The following is a 23,785-nucleotide window of genomic DNA, read 5'->3' on the forward strand; positions in this document are numbered from 1 at the left end:
GTTCTTGTACAAAATTATTGCCATAATCATTTTGTGAGAATGTTTGCTGCTGTGACAGCTGTTTCGGCAAAGGCTGATTTATGTGTTGTCCGGAATTAACATATTGCTGACTAGACTATTGAAAATTATGGCTCTGCTGTAGATACTAGGAAGACTTTGGTTCTGCAGAAAACATCGTTGCTAATTTCAATTAAAATTCTGGTTGTTGTTGTCAAAATTTCTGTTACGTCTTACGTTCCCGAAATAATTACTATTATTGTGATTGAAAAACGTCCAGAATGGCCATCGTTGTGTTTGTAGTGAAACTTTCGGTTGTGATCAATCTCAAGTAATTGTAAAACGCCGCGAAAAGCTGTCTGTTCACTTGCTCTTAACGCACATTTCAAATTTCCTGGAAGTTTTGAAATACAGAGGTGGTTCAAACCTGACGGGCTGAATGGCTCAAGTAAATGCTGGTTTTGTTGTATGTTAACGTTTCAAAATTCGAGTTGGTGAAGTTCGGTAAATTTATCAATTTGCCTTTTACAGCACGCTGTGTCGTCTCAGACCAGTATGCTGCGAGGAAAGCGCTTTGGAATTCTTCAACTGATAAACATGCAATCGGTCACATTCTTGTCGACGGTTTCCCTTCCAAAAATCTACAAATATAAATTCTAATTTATGAGAAACAGGCCAATTTGGCGGCAAAGAAAAAGTAAATTGCTGAATCCAGTACAAGGGATGCAAACAATTAGGACCATTACGAAATACTTTGAATTTTCTGATATAAAAAATGCTTTTAGCCAAATCTATCGGTTCTAAAATTATCAAAATAATTTTGTCGACTGAAAAAAGTGCGAGAGTTGTCATGTAATTGCAAAGAGTCTCTTTCTCTGACCGGATTAGGAAACTGAGGTTGCGAAGAATTTTCTATATTCTGATCGATACAAAAAATACAGTAAGCCACAACAGAAAAATGGCTCGAATGTGAAGTAATTAGGTCACCCATACCACAGCTGTGTCAGTGGTGTTACGCCTCTGATCCCCCTGCTTGGCTGCAGCATGTGGTAACTGTCTCATCTTCGCGGCAGTATATTCCCTGTCAGCAGGTGGTCCCTGATACAACCGCATGTGCGAGACTTCGGTCTGACCCGCAATACCTACACCAGTGTTGTTATTTTATTCAGTCGTGCTCAAAAATAGTGGTGGCTCTTCAAAATCTATTGAAACATAAAATACAAGATCATATACAAAAACAATTCTTACACATCTAAAAGTGGCACCAAAGTTGGTGTCCAGACATGAACAGTAATTGAGGGTAGCAATTTTTTTTAAAGTATTCCTTTGGGAAAGAAAATCTAGGAGTGTGCTCTCAATTTAATTCTTGCACCACTGCAAAGATGAGTGAAACAGATGTCAGCGTTAATGGCAGTGAGAAATAGCTGAATTTAATAAAATTCAACAAAACTCCAGGGCCTGAACAAATTGCTCTCAGATTCTAAATTGAATTTGTAACTGAACTAGTGCCTAAAGAGGCTCACTTTTTAATTAAACACAATAAGAAGAAATCTGAAGAGTGCTAAACCTTCTCCTCAGCATTTGAGTCAGTACCACACCTATGCATATTATCGAAAATATGATCGTATGAGGTATCAGACGAAATATATGACAGGGTTGAGGATTTCTTGGTAGGGAGGATGCAGCATGTTATCTTTGATGGAGAGTCAGCAACAGATGTAGAAGTAACTTTGAGTGTACCCCAGGGAAGCACGTTGTGTCCTTTCTGCTATTCATGAGCTATATTAATGATCTTGCAGACAATCTTGGTAGTAACCTCACACTTTTCACAGACGATGCAGTTATCTACAACAAAATACAGTTAGAACAAAGCTGTATGAAATGTTCAGTCAGACCTGGATAAGATTTCAAATTAGTGCTTTAAATGTTCAAAACTGTGTAATGTGTATTTCACAAAAAAAACCATAGTATCCTATGAAAATAATATTAGTGAGTCACAGTTTGAATCTGGGTATAACACTTACTAGTAGAATGACCACATAGGCTCATCCATGGGTATAGCAATCAGGGAACTGCAATCAGTTTACAAAGGAGATTGCTTACAAATCACTTGTGTGACACATTCTAGAATACTGTTCAAGTGTATGGGACCCATAAGAAATAGGACTGGTGGGGGGTATTGAATGTATATGGAGAAGGACAGCCCAAATGGGCCAGGTTTGTTTGACCCATAGGAGAGTGTTTCTGAGATGTTGAAAGAACTGAACTGGCAGAAACAGGTAGACAGAATAGCACAGACAGAAAGTGCCCCGAGAAATTCTACTAACAAAGTTTCAAGAACAGGCTATGCATATGCTACAACCCTGTACATATTGCTCCCACAGGGATCGTGAAGATAAGATTAGATTCATTGAGTCACTAAAAATTAAAACACTCTCAAGGGAGGTCTGTTTAATAAACTGAAGGGCTCTGGTAATGGCTATTATCTTTGCTCTAAAAACACTACATGTTGTCCAGTGGGAAATTTAACAGCGTATGGTTTTATAGCCTCCAGCGTAAAGGATGTTAGCATCCTGATACTGTGAAGAACTGAGAGTAACAGATACTGGAAGGTCATGGGGATGACTTAAACTTTAGGTCCTTGAAACAGATTTGTCCTAGGAGACCTGGGGAATATATGAAGAACAAATCCTAAGTGGAATTGGTGGAGGTCCCATCAGAAAGTCAAGACATGTTCAGGAGATCGTCCCCCTTCTGTGAAAAAAGAATGTATTTGATAATCAAATGATTTGGATATTGTTATATGGTGACTGCTTGTGCATAGGTAAGCAAGAGTTGGTGCCATCAGAACTAAGAATATCCCCACTTCAGTGAGAGCATCTATAGGGCTGGTCTGGAAGGTGCCAGTAGCTAGTCTGAGTCCACGATGAAGTAGTGGGACCAATAATTTCAAACACAAATGTGCCATTGAACTGCAAAATGCAATCATAGTCCAATTGGGATGAGACCAGGACGTGCTAAATACAGTCCAAAAATGTAGAGCTCTGAGTTGGAGTTAACTGTGGTACAACAGCAGAAATGAATGACTCATGTTTTTGTGGAAGAAAACTGGAAGCTGTTGGAAAAATTCCAAAAGAAGGCCTTCCAGATGGCTCCTTGTAGCCGATGTTTAGTCAAGGCGACAGATTGGGAGCTATACCACATTCAAAAGTTGTCAACATACAGAGGTGGGGGGTGGGTGGGGGATATGATAGAGGTCACTAGTCCAGAGTCGCTGATAAGGAAGAACATAACACTCGGCACAGAGCTCAGCAACATAACAATTCTTAAATGAAAGGGTTGAAAGAGCCCCAGTCAAGGGAGGGTTTAGTGTAATGCAATGGCATGATGCAGTGTCGTTTGCCTTGTGTGAGTCAAAAAAGACTAAAATGAGGTGTTAGCATTCTGCAAAAGCCTTTTGAATTGCTTTATCCAACCTAACCAAATTGTTGGTCTTGGGTCCTCTCTCCTCAAAACTTACGGGATGACAAAAGGCCATGTTATTCGAGAATCTATCATAATCATTTGAGCTCCCATATTTTCAAGCAGTTTACAAAGCATGTGGGTTAATTTAATTGGTCAGCAGCTGTCAATGGACATCAGGTTTTTCCACGGTTTAAGGATTGTAGTGGTGACACTATTTCTCCATTGTAAAGAGAAAATATCATATAGCGAAATATAGTTAAAGACTCCAAGTAGAGGGAGTCGTTGAGTCACATGCAGATAGTGGATCGTCCGATTATAAATGAAACCAAGTGTCTGGGACTGTATCATGTGATGATTCAAGAGCGCTAAGCGGTTCTCAGTCAATGAAAGGTTCATTATTTAATACAGAGTTGTGGGGAGTAAAGAACAGAAGGATCTCATCAACTCGGCATATCCAGATAAGAAAACGACACTGGCATTCTGGCAAAGTGGGTTGGGAAGTGTTCAGTAGGAAACAACACATTAGTAGAAGTATTACCTTGAAGGAGGAAATCTAAAACAGTTGTTGATCTTTGGTGGCCAAGGAGGTTGAAAGGCTTGGCCCACATCTGAGATGAAGAGGAATGTGTTACTGAAGGAGAAGATGTAGCATTCATCGTATTCCTTCTTGCTGTGTTTAATTAGGTAGTGAGATGGGTACAGAGCCTGTTAAAAGGGCTGAGAGTGGTCTGTAAAATATGTCACTTGAGTTACTGTAGAGCCCTGCGACAGACCTGAACAGATGTAGCAATGTCTTTGGTCCAACACGGTACTGGCCACCAGTGGAGAGGGCCATAAAAAGGGTGATAGCAGTTCCAGCAGTGCGAGGATTGCATCGGAAATGTGTCTGACAGCCCCGACAGTACAATCTGCTGATGGCAGTAGTGTACAATTGCCAGATGGTGCTTTGAAGAGGCCAATATGGGAATTTGTCCCTTAGGCAGTAACAGGAAATGGACAGAATCACCAGAAAGTGATCACAAACACGAAGATCACCACATAGAGACCATTATAGAGAAACCACAAGATTGGGGGGAGAGATTGTAAGGTTAATAGCCAAAAAGGTGTCATGGGTGGCACTAAAGTGTGCAGGGCACTACAATTGGGAGACAGATGAATATCAGAAAGAAGTTGATCACCAACAGACCCATACTACATGACACAGTACTTCCCCATAGGTGTGGTATGTGATGAAATCCACATGTCGGAGAAAGGATGGGGGTGACTTGTCAGATTAAGATGACCATCTTCCCCAACTGGGGGCAAATAAATGCATAACATGATTGCTGGGGTCGTTCATACTCACACTGCTACTGCTTCTAGTGTGATACGGACGGAGTACACTCTCAAATGATCAGTATCAACGAATGTACAGACCCCTCCTGATGTTCTCTCAAGACTAGCCAGTTCTAACACAAGCCATGGTAACCTTAAAGTGTTGGAAAATGATTATCAGTAAAATGCATTTCTTGGAGGGCAATACAGATCACAGAAGGTGACTTTAGTTGTTGTAGTTGTAGCAGGTGACAATAATATTCATTGCACTTCCATTGAATCATCATGTTAAGAATGTCCTGGAATTGTATGAAGGGGCTGTGCTCCAGTGGGGATGGAACAACATAAATGAACATGAGTTCAGAGTCCAATAGTGTGTGGATCTGCTGCCTCTGGGGCCAACAGAGTAATCTTTTTATCACAGGTTTCTTCTTCTTGTGCTTAACTACTTTAGAGGGTGCTCTAGCACAGATTATTTTTGTGAGGCTATGAGTGGAAGAGAAGAGGGTAGATCTAGAACTGGCAGTCTGTACATAGCTCCTTCATCCGCTTGCTGGTGCCTGTTCACTGCTATGTAGATTTCGAGGAAGAGGGTTCCCTAAATAGTGCTCTGTCGCTGGTAGAAACAGAGAAAGATGCTGCTTCTCCTCTGGGTGCAGGAAGTAGAGTTCCCCAAAGATGGTGCTGCAGGTACTACAAGAGGGCAGGGCCTACTGCACCAAAAGGGCAAATTTACTTGCATGTTAACCAGAGATTACATTGAGGAAATGTTAGAAGTAAATACTTGACGAACTGCAGGGCAAATTTACTTGCATATTAACCAGAGATTACATTAAGGAAATGTTAGTAGTAAATACTTGAGGAACTGCTGATGAGTTGGTCACAGAAGTGGCAAAAGTTGATACCATTGGGATGTAATATATAGAATCACACTTAAGTCTGAGCTTCATAGTACGAGAAATGACTGAAGACTTCAGTTTCTGGATGTTTCACGTTCCTCAGTTAGAATCGGGAGGATGATCATAATTGCGATTAATTCTGAAAGATGGGCTCATACGTGGTGGGTTTTCACAAAGCAGCCAACCACAGTCTCCACAATTTGAGTTGCTCATGAAGACGTACGCCTGAAACATTGGCACTTAAAGCACCATATTGGAGGTAGCAAATACAACTTCACATCACAACAGTAGACCATAATTTTTACTTTCTCAGGAAGTGAATCCCCCTCAAAAGGAGGGTGAGTACTACAGTGCAATCTTGTTGTCTTGCAGCCCTACTTCTACATCTATAATTTACAAATCACTGTGAAATGCATGGCAATGTGACTATCCCATTGAACCAGTTACTAGTTTTTTTCCCTCTCCATCCACATATGGAATGCAGAAAGGATGACTGTTTAAATGCCTTTGTGCATGCTATAATTGATGTAATCTTGTCTTAATGATCTCTACAGCAGTGATACGTAGGTGGTTGTAGTATATTCTTAGGCTCATCATTTAAAACTGGTTCTTGAAAGGGGTAATTTAAATCCACGTCTGTTAGTTCAGTTTTTTCATCATCACTGTGACACACTCCCATGGGTGAAACAAGCCTGTAACCATACAGGGTTATTACAAATGATTGAAGCAATTTCACAGCTCTCCAATAACTTTATTATTTGAGATATTTTCACAATGCTTTGCACACACATACAAAAACTCAAAAAGTTTTTTTAGGCATTCACAAATGTTCGATATGTGCCCCTTTAGTGATTCGCCAGACATCAAGCCGATAATCAAGTTCCTCCCACACTCGGCGCAGCATGTCCCCATCAATGAGTTCCAAAGCATCGTTAATGCGAGCTTGCAGTTCTGGCACGTTTCTTGGAGGTTTAAACACTGAATCTTTCACATAACCCCACAGAAAGAAATCGCATGGGGTTAAGTCGGGAGAGCGAGGAGGCCATGACATGAATTGTTGATCATGATCTCCACCACGACCGATCCATCGGTTTTCCAATCTCCTGTTTAAGAAATGCTGAACATTGTAAACGGTATGGCTTCTGCTTTAGCCTTTTCCGTAAGATTTTCCAAACCATCAGCTGTGGTATGTTTAGCTCCCTGCTTGCTTTATTCGTCGACTTCCGCGGGCTACGCGTGAAACTTGCCCGCACGCGTTCAATCGTTTCTTCGCTCACTGCAGGCCGACCCGTTGATTTCCCCTTACAGAGGCATCCAGAAGCTTTAAACTGCCCATACCATCGCCGAATGGAGTTAGCAATTGGTGGATCTTTGTTGAACTTCGTCCTGAAGTGTAGCTGCACTGTTATGACTGACTGATGCGAGTGCATTTCAAGCACGACATACGCTTTCTCGGCTCCTGTCGCCTTTTGTCTCATTGTGCTCTCGAGCGCTCTGGCGGCAGAAACCTGAAGTGCGGCTTCAGCCGAACAAAACTTTGAGTTTTTCTACGTAACTGTAGTGTGTCGTGACCATATGTCAATGAATGGAGCTACAGTGAATTTATGAAATCGCTTCAATCATTTGTAATAGCCCTGTATATGCTGCCTTTCTCTGTTTATGTTAAACATCCCCCGTTAGTCCTATTTGATATGGGTCTCACACATGTGAGGAATATTCTAGGATAGTAGGATAGGTAACATGAGTGATTTGTAAGCAGTCTCCTTTGTAGACTGATTGCACTTACCCAGAATCTACCAATAAACTCATGTCTACCACCTGCTTCACACGCGACTGAGCCTACATGATCATTTCATTCCACATTGCTACGAAGTGTTACACCCAGGTATTTCTATGGCTTTGCCAAATCCAACTGTGACTCAGATATTATACTCATATGATACTACATCTTTTTGTTTTGTGAAGTGCACAATTTTACATTCATGAACATTTAAAGCAATTTGACAATCTTTGCACCAATTTGAAATCTTATCAAGATCTGATTGAATATTTATGCAGCTTCTTTCAGACAGTACTTCATTATAGACAACTGCACGAGTCTGAAATTGTTACTAACATTGTCTGGAAGGTCACTAATCTACTACATGAACAGCAAAGGCACCAACACACTTTCCTAGGGCATACCCGAAGTTATATGTCGATGACTCTCCATCCGCAATAACTTGATGTGTCATCCCTACCAAAAAAATCCTCATCTCTTGATACCCCACATGATTGTACTTTTTATAATAAGCATTGATGTGGTATTTAGTCAAAGGTTTTTCATAAATCAAGAAATACTGCAATTACCTGACTGATATTTCCAGAATCCATGTTGGATTCGCATCATTTCAGGTGCAACCCAGAAACAGGGAAGAATAAGTTTCTGCAGTTTACTCGATTTCAGTTCCCTCCTATAGCGTGGCCAAGAGGGGAAAGGCCATGATCTGCAGTGAAGCATTTAATCATGTTTGAAGTGGATGCCAGAGTCTGACGGACACCAGCTGATAACTTTTATTTTTTCATTGTGAGAGATATCCACCCTGATGCCACATGCTCCAAATGAGGGCTCTCCCCTCGGGCAATGGCCACCTGGCTTTATCACTTCTACCTGGAGTCCCTGTGTTCCAGGCAGACAGGAACCTATTCCTCAATATATCACTGTATCTGATGACCCCCCACATGGAATGACTACCATGTTGCATATTGAGAAATCTTCCCCATATGGCCTTGATTTCTGTAAAAGTTTTGAAAATGTGGATGTCAAACCCAGATGTGGGGAACCAGTATGAGTTAACCAAAATAAATGGTGTAAACTAAATACACAAAGTGGGGAAAAGCCACAATCAATGTCCAACAAACAGGCTACATTGTCCACGGGTATCTGTTCTGCAGGCCAAGTCTGAGAGAAGATGAAGTCACAGAGTGAGATTACAGCACAGGAAAGGAAGAAGTACTGCAATGGCTAAGGGCCTCCTGGAGATACTCAGCAACATTAAAATGTTACGATAATGCACACATTACAACAGTAGGTGGGAATACAAAAGGAACTTCATTATTCTTCTTTCAGTTCAATTCAGTCCAGAGAAAGGATGAATTGTGCTGCAACAAAAGTTTTCATTGCCTGGCTATTGACACAAAATTACTTCCAGGTAGAAAACTTAGCTGTCAAAGGAAACTGAAAATATTTTCAACTCAATGCCTGTTCCACAGTCAAATTTTATGTAGAATGTTGCAGCATATGTAGTGTAAGGGAATAAAATACTTACCTATCATTGTTACAGTGTTTTAGATATTGGATTTACTTATTTGTAGATCAGCAGTACGTATGGAATTGAAGTACTTGTTGACACTTACTCTATCTTCATCATCATGATTAACAGTGGAGTTGATACACAGGACAAACATATAAATCAACAGCTAACTACCACATGCTGGTGCTATTGCAGTTATTTACTTTTTATAGATGACAACATTTCTCACCATAGAGCTCAGTTGGTGAGGTTACAACTTGACTGTCATGGGAAGTAAGGTACTGGAACTGATTCTCACTGCATTTATCTGGAGTGTGCTTGGAATACATACTGCAATTAGGAAAGCACCAGTCTCAGAACTGCTGATATTATTGCAGAAGATGTCAATAATCTCCATGAAAGTGTGCACAGGTATGAAGCAGTATTTGCTACACACAATTTTAAGAGTAGTAATTGCAATTTGTCTAAGATTCTCATTGTTGTTTGGACACTAAACACACAACAGTGACTGCTTAGGTAATTTATTGACAATGCTACTGATGGAGAAATTTTTCATGTACTGAGCCATATAGATACAGAATCTGTAATCAATGTACTACACTGTACCTGAAAGATATCAGGAAGAATTGTAAGATTATATTTACATAATCTGCAGTATTATGTTCACATAATCTGCAGTATTTTGTATGATCTCCTGATCGTTTAAATAAGTGTTCGTTTCACACTGTGATATGTAAAAGCTACTTGAGTGCTGCTTTTTTATGGAAGGAAAGCATCAGGGAAAGCTTCAAGGCCACTATAGTCTGCATGGTTCCCCCATACAACAGCCAAAGTCAACCGTGTACTGCCTCCTAAGACAGCTGACTGCATTCTCAGTCCACAAAAGACATCTGGACCACCAATAATCTGCTGCTTATTGAACTGGCCAGCAAGATCAATGTCTATTGCTTTCAAAGACTTTACATAGGCACAATGCCCCACCAATGGAAACAATAACAACACTGTCCAGGCACTGCAGACGTACGATAACACAAGTGAATGTTGCAAGCTGACACCCAGTGAAACCCGAGAGCAAAGTATTACAGGAATGTTAAATGTGCTCAGTCTTGCACTATTTAAATAGAGGTGAGTTTACAATTACCAATGTGTCAAAAAACAACAGCTGATTTCTTTCATATGGCAAGACATTACAGAATCATGAGTTACATTGTTTATTGTTTAACACAGGTTCAAGAAAAATTATACAATATAACTCTTACTGTACAAAATACATAAAAATTTACAAAACTGAAACAAGTTTTTGCTTATAGTTAGGTCTCACTTCAGTTTACACAAAACAAACAATTTATCCAATAAAATTATTCTCTAATATAAGACAATTAATTTAAAACTATAATAACCATACACTTGTATACTTCACGTAACTCTACTTATATCTACCATGTATCACAAATAAATACATCAAACAAACATGCACAATATCTATGTATACAATCATTCTCATTGCCAGTAAATAAATTGAGCTTTGGTATATTACCCACAGTATCTGCAGTTTACACTTGATCTGTACCATCACAATTTCTATGCACTGTTATTTCTTATGGATGAGAGAATTCTATGCTATTTCAAGATCTGAAATGAAGTATTTCTGTTACAGAACATTGTTCCAAAGATTTTTTTAAACAGTGGTGCAGTTTCAATGATGGTAAAAACAAAAGTTATGATGTGATAATAAGTAATAATGATGTATGTAATAAGTAAACTTCCATCACAACAGTATAATAGCAATTACAGCTACACACACACACACACACACACACACACACACAAATCAGAAGAATATAATACCACTTATGAAATAGGGAGGACTGAATTAGGAAAACTGAAACATACAAAACATTGGCACAATATAATCGTCAATGTAATGTTTCATCATGCAATTTCTTGGTAAAGCCAAATAATGGACATCATACATATTATGTAGTGTATTGTCATTACCTTAAAATGGAATTGTTATCTGACAGGTAACTCTGCATGCATTATTGCTTTCATTTACACATCTGTAATCATATTTTCTTTGTGTGTTGTGGCACATGCAGTAATTACATCTTTACACCAATGCTCCTACTGCAACTGTTAATTAAATCTACACAGCAATCCTCAAACATGAAATATGACTCAGCCTTACAATTTCTTTACTTCATTAATTAAAATGCATAGTTTGAATAGTTTATGGCACAATTTTATCCAGTCACATTATAAGTGAAAATACAAATAATTATTACACACACATTACACAATAATATGAGGAAAGATAAACAGGATAGAAAAGTCAAAGCTCTCTAGATTATGAAAGATATACTCAGAAATCTTATAGCACACCTTACATTTTTACACAAATAACTGAGTGACAGCAGAGAAATATTTTGAAATTTATGTTAAAACCAGTTAAATATGAAAGGCTTTTGTTAAACATATAGATACAGATTTTTTTTTTATTTGAGTATAAGTATGTGTATACAGATCAGAACACTTTTAAATGGAATAAAAAATCAACACACCAAGAAAGATAAGTCTGTAACATAGCAATGAGTCCAGTTAGACACTATGTTTGTGCACAGAGCGATGTTATTTGTACTGCCCTTCATTGGCGCATAAAAATTACTTACTCTCAGAACACTGAAGACTTAACAGTATTCCATCTGTGACAGTACACCACAATTAGGTGTACGTTCTAAACAAAATGTAGGCCACACAGTTCACACACAATTGACACTATATGCTTATTTATGTTACACAAAAACGATTTCTGTAGTATGCAAGTCAGCTCACTTTTATAATGACATTATTTTGCAAAGTTTATGGTAACTTTTAGCTATTGTACCACAATGTAAAATTAAGATAGTAATGATACATTCTTATACTTAGAAACATGTTTCCTCTAGCATCTTGTACAAAGAATATCTCTGAAAATATTAAACACTTTCTGGATTAATTAGTTTGTTCTCATTTATCATTTCACATGAAACGACACAGTCTCTTTGTCTTGTATTAAATTAACTGACATGGTATGTGATACCACTTACAAAGCTATGACTTTCATGTACAATTGAAAAAAATAAACATAAAAATGTTTGTGTTAATTCTATGAAAACTACTATACATCACTATAAATAAATTAACATGGCAATAAATAATTACAGTCACATTGTAGAAACATAAATTTGTTATTGATAACAATCAGACAATCTGAAACCAAAGAAAGCAAAATATTTCTTCAGCTGGTCGACAAGAAATACGAGGAACCTCTATACATGTTATAGTGCAAGGTCTGACTATTGAGGGTGGTGGTGTTTTTTATCAATGTCTTTTAACAGTTCATAATAATCGTCCTCAGAGAGTGTCCTCTCGTGGTCACCTGTATCTCTTCGTCGTCGCACTCCACCTTCGCTCGTAGCTTCAATGCACAGAACTGCAAATCGGTTGTTACAGGAGAATCTCTCTTGACCCAGAAGCCGGCCAGCAAACAGTGATGAAGCCAGTCCCACTTTATCTGTACTGCTGGAGTGCCATGCATCACAATAAGTATCCATAGCTCTCTCACCCAATGGATGAGAACCGTGCCACACCATCTTCTGTGGCCTGAAAGGACATTTTGATATGTCTGATTATACCTGTTGAGTTATAGTTTTGTAGCATCCGTATTTTAGTGTCAAGTAAAACATCTCAGACATGTAGCAATACATCTAAAACTCAGTGCATCAGTTTAATATAATGAAGATTACTTTGAAGCAGTTTGTGATCCTTCTTGATGAGAGAGTACAAACCCTTAAACATGCTGATTTCCCAACAAACTTTTGACCCTTTGGCTGAAAGTCAGAAGCAGCTGTGTGTTTGTTCTATCGCTTTTTGTTGGGTGTGCAAAAGGAGACTACCGTTGAGCATGACGTGGTATACAATACAACATTAAGTTTATTTCATGTATTAATTGGCATATCCATCCCAGTATGGTACATGATGAGGAGTAAGGTGTTTGTAATACCTACTCTTAGGGTGTAGCCAGATACTGTAAAAGAAATGGACTGCAATGGGAAAACTTATCTTGAACTGTGGCAACAGTTGTCTTCTCATGTAAGCAGGAAGCTTACATACAAACTTCATGTAATTGACTGTAACTATTACTATAAAAATGCTATGACATTTTAAACAGGAAGGAGATATTCCACTTGCCAAAGGGCAGCAAAGAATCACAGAATGTGTGCCCATTGCTATATTGTGGTGCAGAAACTGAAGTAAAATGATGTAAAACAATGTTGCCACCGCTTGGCTAGTACATTTTTTGCATCCAGTTACATTATATTTACAAAAATTGATTATTTCCATTGATACTGATTATTCATTGCTTCATATGTACAGCCTCATCAACGGCCCCTAACGAATATATGGGCACTTTTTCCTGTACTTTTGTTTGAACTTTGGTACACAGTTACTAAGAATTTTTTAAAAATAATTTCATGCTGTCTGCAACAGTTAGTTTCTACTCATTTTCTATAATAGCATACTGTTTTAGCCTTTAAAACTTATGAAAACACTAGATTGCTACTCACCACATAGATGAAAAATTGATTTTAAGACAGGCACAACAAAAAGGCCGTTGCAAATTGAGCTTTTGGCCAAAGCCTTCTTCAGAAAATGTTGGGACAATGTTGTTACCCTCTTCATCAAATTTTTTAGTCTAATACAAAGGCCTCATCTTCAGCCCTACTCCCACCTTTAACCATGCTGGACTCGTCAAAGACCTATTCTCCTTTTCCCAATCCCTGCAATCTCTTCTTTGCCACCAATACCTCCAATCAAAGCCAACCAAATCCCAACATCGAACCCTGCCTCTCCCATTTCATATCACCATCCAACCAAGCCCCCCACCCATACCTAATCAACCATAGCCACTGTCCAGGAATTCCTTACCTTCCTCACCAAAAAAGCCGAAGCACATTTTCCCCAGAATTTGAATCGACAAATGTCAATGTGAGTGACTTAAACATGGATAGCTTTGGAGTAGTGAAGCAACTTAAATAACTTAATAAAAGCGTGTTTTTCAGTTCAGATTGTATACGTATTAGATTCCTTTCAGAGTATGCTACTGCAATAGCCCCATACTTAACAACTCACTTGACAAAAAATCCATACCCAAAAAATTGAAAGTTTCACAGGTACCACCAAGATTAAAGAAAGGCAATAGGAATAATCCACTAAATTACAGACCCATATCATTAACGTCAATACGCAGCAGGATTTTGGAACATATATTGTGTTCTAACATTGTGAATCGCCTCGAAGAGAATGGCTTGTTGACATACAGTCAACATGAATTTAGAAATCATTGTTCTAGTGAAACACAACTCTTTACTCATACAAAGTGCTGAGAGCTATCAACAAAGGATTTCAAACTGATTCCGTATTTCCAGATTTCCAGTATGCTTCTGACACCATACCTCACATGTGTTGAAATCAAATCATGTGCTTATAGAATATTGTCTCAGTTATGTTACTGGATTTGTTGTTTCCTTTCAGAGAGGTCACAGTTCATATTAACTGACAGAAAGTCAGTGAGTAAAACAGAAGTGATTTCTGGCATTGCTCAAAGTCATGTTATAGGCCCCTGTTGTTCCCTAGTAGCCATCTAAGGATGTTCGGAGATGATGATATCATTTATTGTCTAGTAAAGTCATCAGAATATCAAAACCAATTGCAAAATCATTTACATAAGATATCTCTACGGTGCAAATGACCTTAAATAATGAAAAGTGTGAGGTCATCCACATGAGTGCTAAAAGGAATCCATTAAACTTCAGTTACATAATAAAATTATAAATCAATGAAATTTGAAGGTCACAAATTCAATTAAATACCAAAGAATTACAATTACAAACAATTTAAATTGTAAAGAACACACAAAAAATGTCGTGAGGAAGGCAAACCAAAGATTGAGTTTTATTGGCAGACAACTTACAAGATGCAACAGATATACTAAAGTGACTGCCTAAACTAACCTGTCCGTCCTCTTTTGGAGTACTGCTGCACGGTGTGGGAGCATTATCAGATAGGATAGCGGAGTACATAAAGAGAGTTTGAAGAAGGGCAGCATGTTTCGTATTATAGAGAAATAGGGGAGAGAGTGTCAAGGACATGATACAGCATTTGGGGTGGATATCATTAAAACAAAGGCATTTCTTGTCGCGGTGGGATCTTTTCACAAAATTTCAATCATCAGCTTTCTCCTACAAATGTGAAAATATTTTGTTGACAACAACCTACATAGTGAGAAACAATCATCACAATGAAATAGCGGAAGCCAGAATTCACATGGAAAGATATGCATGTTCATTTTTTCCGAGTGCCGTTCAAGGGTGGGATAACAGAGAAATATTGTGAAGGTGGCTGAATAAACCCTTTGCCAGGCACTTAAGTCTGAGTGGCAGAGCAGCCATCCAGATGTAAATGTAGATCTACACTTGGCATCACTGTTCTTCCGCAGGCCCCTTCCTAAGAACAACAACCTTTCAGCAAAATAAAGGACAACCATATAATCTCTAATTATTTCCTAACATATTCATCCTACTTGAAGACAAAGGTTCCACCTCTGTTCATTATGAGTCACAGTGACTACTTAGTGTAAGGCCTCTGCCAATTGTTTGACTCCTCCACCTACAAACTCTGCCACAGTGACCCCATCCCCGAAGTCCAACATAATGTCAGATCCCTGCTTAAAGCCTTAGGCCCTTCCCCGAACCACTCCCCTGAAACCATTTCCCTTCTCACCCCAAGAACACCCTGCACACCAACCTTCAAAAACTCTCAAAAATCCACAAACCCAACAATACTTGATGTCCCAATGTAGCTGGTTATTGTGCTCCCACTGAAAGAATTTCAGCCCTTGTTGACCAACACGACCAACCAATTTCCCAAAATCTAGCCTCCCAAATTGAAGATACCAATCACTTCCTTCACTGACTCTCCACCATCCCCAACCCTTTAGCCGCCGGAGTGGCCTAGAGGTTCTAGGCGCTTCAGTCTGGAACCGCGCGACCGCTACGGTCGCAGGTTCGAGTCCTGCCTCGGACATGGATGTGTGTGATGTCCTTAGGTTAGTTAGGTTTAAGTAGTTCTAAGTTCTAGGCGACTGATGACTTCAGATGTTAAGTCCCATAGTGCTCAGAGTCATTTGAACCTAAACATTTACCTCCTGGACCCGTACTCGTCACTGATGACGCTACTTCCCTGTACACCAGCACCCCTCGTGCCCATGATCTCACCACTATTGAACACTACCTTTCCCAATGTCTGTCAGACTCCAAACCCACTACCTCATTACTCACACATCTTACTAACTTTATCCCAACAAATGACTACTTCTGGTTTGAAGGGAAGACATACAAACAAATCTGGCACAGACAAGGCATCCACATGGCACTTTCATATGCCAACCTGTTTATGGGCCATCTAGAAGAAACCTTCAAACCCCAGGTCCGGTTCAGGTTCAATGATGACATCTTCATGGCCTGGACTTGGGGCTGAAGACACACTGTCTTCATTCCTTCATAACCTCAAAACTTCTCTGCCATCCACCTTACCTTGTACTCCTCATACCACCTTCCAGGATGTAGAACATCTCCCCTTTGATTGCTCCATCCACATCTGCCAACATTAAACCCACCAACAGTACCTGCATTCTGACAGCTGTCTTACCTTCCACACCAAAAAGTTCATACCAGGGCGACATATCTACAGTGACAAGAATTCCCTTGCTTAGTATGTTGAGGGTCTCACAAAGGCTTTCACACACAGAGGTACTAGCTCCCAGAGCTAGTCCACAAGCAGATTTTCTGTGCCACATCCCCCTCCCCCCCCGACTTCCCATCACCTCCAGGAACTAGCTATGTCTTCACCACCAACTTTTCTGAACTCTTCCTTATGACACATTCTACACTCCCAAAAATAGCCTGGCCTCAACCTACAGTAATATGCTGCTCCCTCACCCTCCACCCAACAGTTTCCAACTGTCCCTTCACCCTCCTATCACTAGCTCCCAGTCCAAATCACCTCACTCTCATTGCATGCACACAGTTCTCTGCCAATGCACCAACCAGTCTTCTCCCATTCTCTGCTCCTCTCCATTTCCAGTCCTCATGCTTCTCCTCCCCAACCCCCTCCCAGCCTCCAAATGTTGTGCCTGACTGCCTAATCCTCCTGTCATCAAGTGCTCGCATATTCCACCAGACAGCACTCATTCCTCCTTCCAGACGCACCCTGCTATCCTTCCGTGTACCACGCTGCACTGCTGCTTTTGTTTAATTCTGGCCACAGCAGCCCGACAGTGGTCATGTGTGCATCAGGTGTGCCTGCTTCAATGAATGTGTGGCTTTTTCCTCTTCTGAAGAAGGCTTTGCCCAAAACCTCACGCGTAGCATTGTTGTGCATGTCTCTAGCTCAATTTGGCATCTTTATGATGAGTAGCAATCTATACTTTTCATGTTGTTGTAGTGGTCTTCAGTCCAGAGACTGATTCGATGCAGCTCTCCATGCTACTCTATCCTGAGCAAGCATCTTCATCTCCCAGTACCTACTGCAACCTACATCTTTCTGAATCTGCTTAGTGTATTCATCTCTTGGTCTCCCTCTACGATTTTTACCCTCCACGCTGCCCTCCAATAATAAATTGGTGATCCCTTGATGCCTCAGAACATGTCCTACCAACTGATCCCTTCTTCTAGTCAAGGTGTGCGACAAATTTCTGTTCTCCCTAATTCTATTCCATACCTCCTCATTAGTTATGTGATCTACCCATCTAATCTTCAGCATTTTTCTGCAGCACCACATTTCGAAAGCTTCTATTCTCTTCTTGTCCAAACTATTTATCATCCACATTTCACTTCCATTCATGGCCACATTCCATACAAATACTTTCAGAAACGAATTCATGACACTTAAATCTATACTCGATGTTAACAAATTTCTGTTCTTCAGAAACGCTTTCCTTGCCATTGCCATCCTCTCTACTTCGACCATCATCAGTTATTTTGCTCCACAAATAGCAAAACTCTTTCACTACTTTAAGCATCCAATTTCCTAATCTAATATCTTCAGCATCACCCGATTTAATTCGACTACATTCCATTATCCTCAATTTCCTTTTGTTGATGTTCATCTAATATCCTCCTTTCAAGACACTGACCATTCCGTTCAACTGCTCTTCCAGGTCCTTTGCCGTCTCTGACAGAATTACAATGTCATCGGCGAACCTCAAAGTTTTTATTTCTTCTCCATGGATTTTAATTCCTACTCTGAATTTTTCTTTTGTTTACTTTACTGCTTGCTCAATATACAGATTGAATAATATCGGGGATAAGTTACAACCCTGTCTCACCCCCTTTCCAACCGCTGCTTCCGTTTCATGCCCCTTGATTCTTATAACTGCCATTTGGTTTCTGCACAAATTGTAAATAGCCTTTCGCTCCCTGTATTTTACCCCTGCCACCTTCAGAATTTGAAAGAGATTATTCCGGTCAACATTGTCAAAAGCTTTCTCTAAGTCTACAAATGCTAGAAACGTAGGTTTGCCTTTCCTTAATCCATTTTCTAAGATAAATCATAGGGTCAGTACTGCCTCACGTGTTCTAACATTTCTATGGAATCCAAACTGATCTTCCCCGAGGTCAGCTTCTACCAGTTTTTCCATTCGTCTGTAAAGAATTCGTGTTAATATTTTTCAGCCGTGGCTTATTAAAATGATAGTTCGGTAATTTTCACATCTTTCAACACCTGCTTTCTTTGGGATTGGAATTAAATTCTGCTTGAAGTCTGAGGGTATTTCGCCTGTCTCATACATCTTGCTCACCAGATGGTAGGGTTTTGTCAGGGCTGGCTCTCCACAGACTATTAGTAGTTCTAATGGAATTTTGTCTACTCCAGGGGCCTTCTTTCGGCTTAGGTCTTTCAGTGCTCTGTCAAACTCTTCATGCAGTATCATACCACTCATTTCATCTTCATCTACATCCTCTTCCATTTACATAATATTGTCAAGTACATCACCCTTGTATAGACCCTCTATATACTCCTTCCAGCTTTCTGCTTTCCCTTCTTTGCTTAGAACTGGGTTTCCATCTGAGCTCTTAATATTCGTACAAGTGGTTCTCTTTTCTCCAAAGGTCTCTTTAATTTTCTTGTAGGCAGTATCTATCTTACCCCTTGTGACATATGCCTCTACATCCTTACATTTGTTCTCTAGGCATCCCAGCTTAGCCATTTTGCACTTCCTGTTGATCTCATTTTTGAGACGTTTGTATTCCTTTTTGCCTGCTTCATTTACTGCATTTTTATATTTTCTCCTTTCACCAGTTAAACTCAATATTTCTTCTGTTCCCCAAGGATTTCTACTAGCCCTCGTCTTTTTACCTACTTGATCCTCTGCTGCCTTCACTATTTCATCCCTCAATGCTACCCATTCTTCTTCTACTGTATTTCTTTCCCCCATTCCTGTCAATTGTTCCCTAATGCTCTCCCCGAAACTCTGTACAACCTCTGGTTCTTTCAGTTTATCCAGGTCCCATCTCCTTAAATTCCCACCATTTTGCAGTTTCTTCAGTTTTAATCTACAGTTCATAACCAATAGATTGTGGTCAGAGTCCACATCTGCCCCTGGAAATGTCTTACAATTTAAACCTGGTTCCTAAATCTCCGTCTTACAATTATATAATCTATCTGAAACCTTCAAGTATCTCCAGGCCTCTTCCACGTATGCAACCTTGTTTTATGATTCTTGAACCAAGTGTTAGCTATGATTAAGTTATCCTCTTTCTTTTCTGAACCCGATTCCATATTCATCTACTATGTTTCCTCTCAACAGATGCCCCTCCATTGTGGTTGCTGAGGCGTGCAAGCCTGCCCACCAACGTCAAGGTCCATGGTTCGGGGTGGGAGGGGGGAGATAATGTTTTAACTTTGTTGAATTCCCATTCTGGACTTTCCATTGTTTTAGTTTTGGCCTTCAGGCAACTTAAAATGATAGAAGGCTGAGACTGTATGATAGTACAGAAAATAAAACATAAGAGTTTCAGATGGGATGGAATCACTATACATATGACATTGTCTGGTGTTTGGCACAGAGGAGTGTAGGTGACAAGGAGATGGAAGAGGAGTTGCATGATACGAATGCACGACCTATCATCTGCACTACCTCCCTACCATTTCTTCCCCACCTCCAGTATCTCAATCTTTGCATAAGCTATTTGTAATTGATAGAACCCACCTCAAAATGTGCTTCCAGTAGCATCATTACTAGCATTAAATAAAATTAAATAAATAATTCCCAGCACCCAACATTGACATCAATATCTTATGTTAGAGAATGTATACAGAACAAAATTGTATATTACTCAAGATGCACAAGGCTGTGTCACTCAGAATGCAAATTCAGATTACTTACCATCCAAAATCAGTGAGAATGTTTTTACCACTAAAACTGTATATTCGTGGCTGTTGTGAGAAAACAGCACCATCACCATTAAACATTTCCTTCCACGAATTGAACAACACATCGCCCTAGAACATATATAAAAAAACAAAGCTGTCTGAGTTGCAAATTTTCAAAATTTGGAATCTATGCAGTAAGAAATGACTCAAAATACCTTAAACTCAAAATATAAAGACTGTTAATCAGTGTCCTAGAAACACATGACCAAAAAATTACATTATTGTAAGGTTAAGCACATAAGCATTAATATTCCTGTATCAACTGTTTCAGGAGGGGAAAATATAAAAATAGGAAGATAAGATAACGGATGAGAAATGTAGAACACTTACAATATAGGTAAAAGCATACATTTTATCACATTACATGATATGCTGAGCATGTGAGCAGAGACGAAGAAGGATTTAGGTGATGGCAAACAAGCAATTGCACTTGAGTCTAGCACATACTATGTGTAAAAATTCAAAACCATTCTTGCACTTGGTGTCCAGTGTTTTCAGAACTTTGTAGATGACACAAGGAAGAATCTCCACAGTGACCTGTTACATAGTTTCCGGTTTTGGTGTTCACAACAGCCTCATACTGTGACCCCATACTACTTTTGTAGGCTGTTCATTGCTCTATTGATTCTCTGTTTGCACAATGGATAGCTTGAAGACAGGAGCAGGATAAATGAGATCAAATGATTTCTTACAGATTGTAAATAATTTAGGAGTAAAGGAGAACAGTCACTGAACAGCGGAAGGGTTGAGCTTACAAAAAAAAAAAAAAAAAAAAAAAAAACCCTCTAAAAGTAAAAGAATAATATGAACTGCCACTTTAATATAAGAAGTACTGTTTTGATCCAAGAATCATGGAATTGGGGGACCACTAACTAAATAATAATATAAGAAAGAAAAAAAAGTTAACAGCTACTATCTTTGTTCGAACAGCTAAGTATAAGCCTCTTCTGTTTGGCGTCGTCTCTTCCAGTTCTGTGTGTCCTGCATCAACACCTCAAAATCGTTAGCAAAGTTATAATTACTAATTATATAAAATATGAAAACCAATCCATGATTAACTAGTCTAACATTGTTAATGAATAGAGTTACCAATTTATTTTACATCATACTTTTACATGATTACATACGGTCTTAGTTTCATGCATTAATCTATCTTATGAGGCCTATGTCCTGCAGTGGTTCAACGATAGCATACCAACTCGTGCTTCATTAAACTGCGAGCGCAAGTTGTGCCATGAGTGGCACATGGTGTGCAGGGCGTGACCAACTGCAGTGACCCGAGCAGGCAGTTGCGTGAGAGCAGACATCATTGATAGTTGTGTTTATATTGTGAATTTTTTGGAGTAAATTTATTAACACTTGGACTAAACAATTTGATACCATTGTTTTGATATTTACCCACATTGATTTTATAGCTTACTTGTATTTCAATTTCACACTTTATCATTTTTGGATGTTTTCTGTTTCTATTTTATTCACTTAGTAGTCTCCCGATGTGATGACACTGAGATAAAAATGTTACTACTTATATTGAAGGGGCAATACAGATTAGTTTTTTCCTTTTTAGAGGTTTTTGTGTCACAGTTCTTTTTTGATATTTCAATTCATGTTTCATTTTATGCTTTTCAAACTTCATATTTTACCAGTAGACATGATATGATCAACGCACTATCCCAACATTCATACACATACTTTGCTGAACATACACAAAATTGCGATGAAAGATATTTTTCACTTACGCAATTTACATGTTTCTTTTTTTCAGTTCACACGTGTATTCACTAGCTGTGTTTTGGTATATACTTAGGTAATTTAGGTAACATAAGCAATAAGCTGTGGTGACAATTCTAAATCAAATCAGAAGAAAGTGGGCTGCCATTGCACTTTCTTTCAATAGGCTGCCTAGACTAGTAATGCAAAACCATTTGATTTAGTACTGAATTTCATACTGCTAATAGAACTACAAAGAAGTCTGGAAGAGTACATGTTTATCTTTTACAGTTGAGTCACAATGATTTTTTTTTAGCTTTGTAGGTGCTGAAATGGGTGACTTCAAAAGACAAAAATCATCATTGTTGGTCAACCATAAAAGGTAAAGAAATGTTCTCATGGGCTTTTATTACGATCTGTTGAGCTCTACAATCTGCTACTATATTACTTGATGTAGCTGTTATGTATTACATAGTGTATATCAAGAGAGTGCACTGGTGGAAAACTTTTTACTTTATTTAGCTGATGAAATTTAAATGGCTGAACAGACTTTCATGAAGCACATCATTTCAATTAACCCAGCTTTCAGCTAAAAAAAAAAAAAAAAAATCACTACATTGAAATGGGAGCTCTTCATTGAAGAGCTACAATGCCATAAGCATGTTAAACTTATAACACCCCTCTGTATGTGTCAGGGGTAAAAAAAGAAAAGGAAAAATAAAACATTGCTAGTTTTTGGAAGAAACCTTTCGATGGGTAGAAAACACAGATACATGCAGAGAGAGAGAGAGAGAGAGAGAGAGAGAGAGAGAGAGAGAGAGAGAGAGAGAGAGTGTGCGCACTGTAGGTCATCGAAAGATTTCTTCTGGACATTAATCATTCTTTTTGTGTGAGCCTGCCAATGACTCAACACTTCTGATACTTGGTGAGTGGGCCTTTACTTCTAAATAACTTCTTTCTACTTTTTTAAGGGATATTGGTTAAAATGGTGGGAAAAATGTTCTTTCACTTATTTAATATGAATAGCCCAAATGTATGTGTCCTTCATCTTGTGTATTTTGGGAAATTTTTTGTGATACAAAGCAAACAAACACCAATACTATTTCTTTTTCACATCTCTGCCCATGCAGACGCCGTGACTAACGTTCTCTTGAAAAGATTCCACCTACTCAAAGAAAATACCTGTACAACGTAAGTCGGCAGAGGACATGCCAAAGCCAGAAAGGAAATATCCTGATTATCATATGCTCCGTAACTGCCTGATTGTGCCAAAACATACAACAATGAGGCAAATTATGCATATGAATCACTTGTACAATATGACTTTGTACACAAGTTTGTATGTCTGTCATGTATAATTTATTATTAAAAAAATCTTACGGAGAGATGGAATAGGTTTGATCATTTCACACACCATCTCACTCAAGTTTACTGAATACACTATTGCAAAACTGTCATTTTTTTAAATACATGCTAAAATCTACAGTCCAACAAAGGGGATGAAGTCTGTTCAAAATCTCCTTATCATTAAAAATTCTAGTATTGAAAAACTAGTATTATGGAATAAAAAGATTT

At 38.9% G+C, this 23,785-nt stretch overlaps 2 protein-coding genes across 5 annotated transcripts in view; one reads left to right on the plus strand and one right to left on the minus strand.

Annotated features, from left to right (window-relative positions):
- LOC126473608 (GTP-binding protein GEM-like) overlaps positions 1-23,785 on the plus strand; it is a 460,931-nt gene that overhangs the window by 404,875 nt on the left and 32,271 nt on the right. The window contains exon 5 of one of the 2 annotated variants that reach the window (XM_050100774.1): positions 9,181-9,283. The exons of the other annotated variant lie outside the window; for it this stretch is intronic. The gene's annotated coding sequence lies outside the window, so the exon portion shown is untranslated. Of the gene's footprint in view, positions 1-9,180; positions 9,284-23,785 lie in introns of those variants that run through there. 2 annotated transcript variants of the gene reach the window in all.
- LOC126473607 (collagen alpha-1(XV) chain-like) overlaps positions 10,252-23,785 on the minus strand; it is a 960,439-nt gene continuing 946,905 nt past the window's right edge. For all 3 annotated transcript variants that reach the window (XM_050100770.1, XM_050100771.1, XM_050100769.1), the window contains 2 exons: positions 20,454-20,569; positions 10,252-12,610 (listed from right to left, as the gene is read on the minus strand). In XM_050100770.1, the coding sequence (XP_049956727.1) occupies positions 12,304-12,610; positions 20,454-20,569 (423 nt within the window). In that variant the 3' untranslated portion in view covers positions 10,252-12,303. The remainder of the gene's footprint in view (positions 12,611-20,453; positions 20,570-23,785) is intronic.

The sequence above is a fragment of the Schistocerca serialis genome, chromosome 4 (genome assembly GCF_023864345.2).
Source record: "Schistocerca serialis cubense isolate TAMUIC-IGC-003099 chromosome 4, iqSchSeri2.2, whole genome shotgun sequence".
NCBI classification, from domain to species: domain Eukaryota; kingdom Metazoa; phylum Arthropoda; class Insecta; order Orthoptera; family Acrididae; genus Schistocerca; species Schistocerca serialis.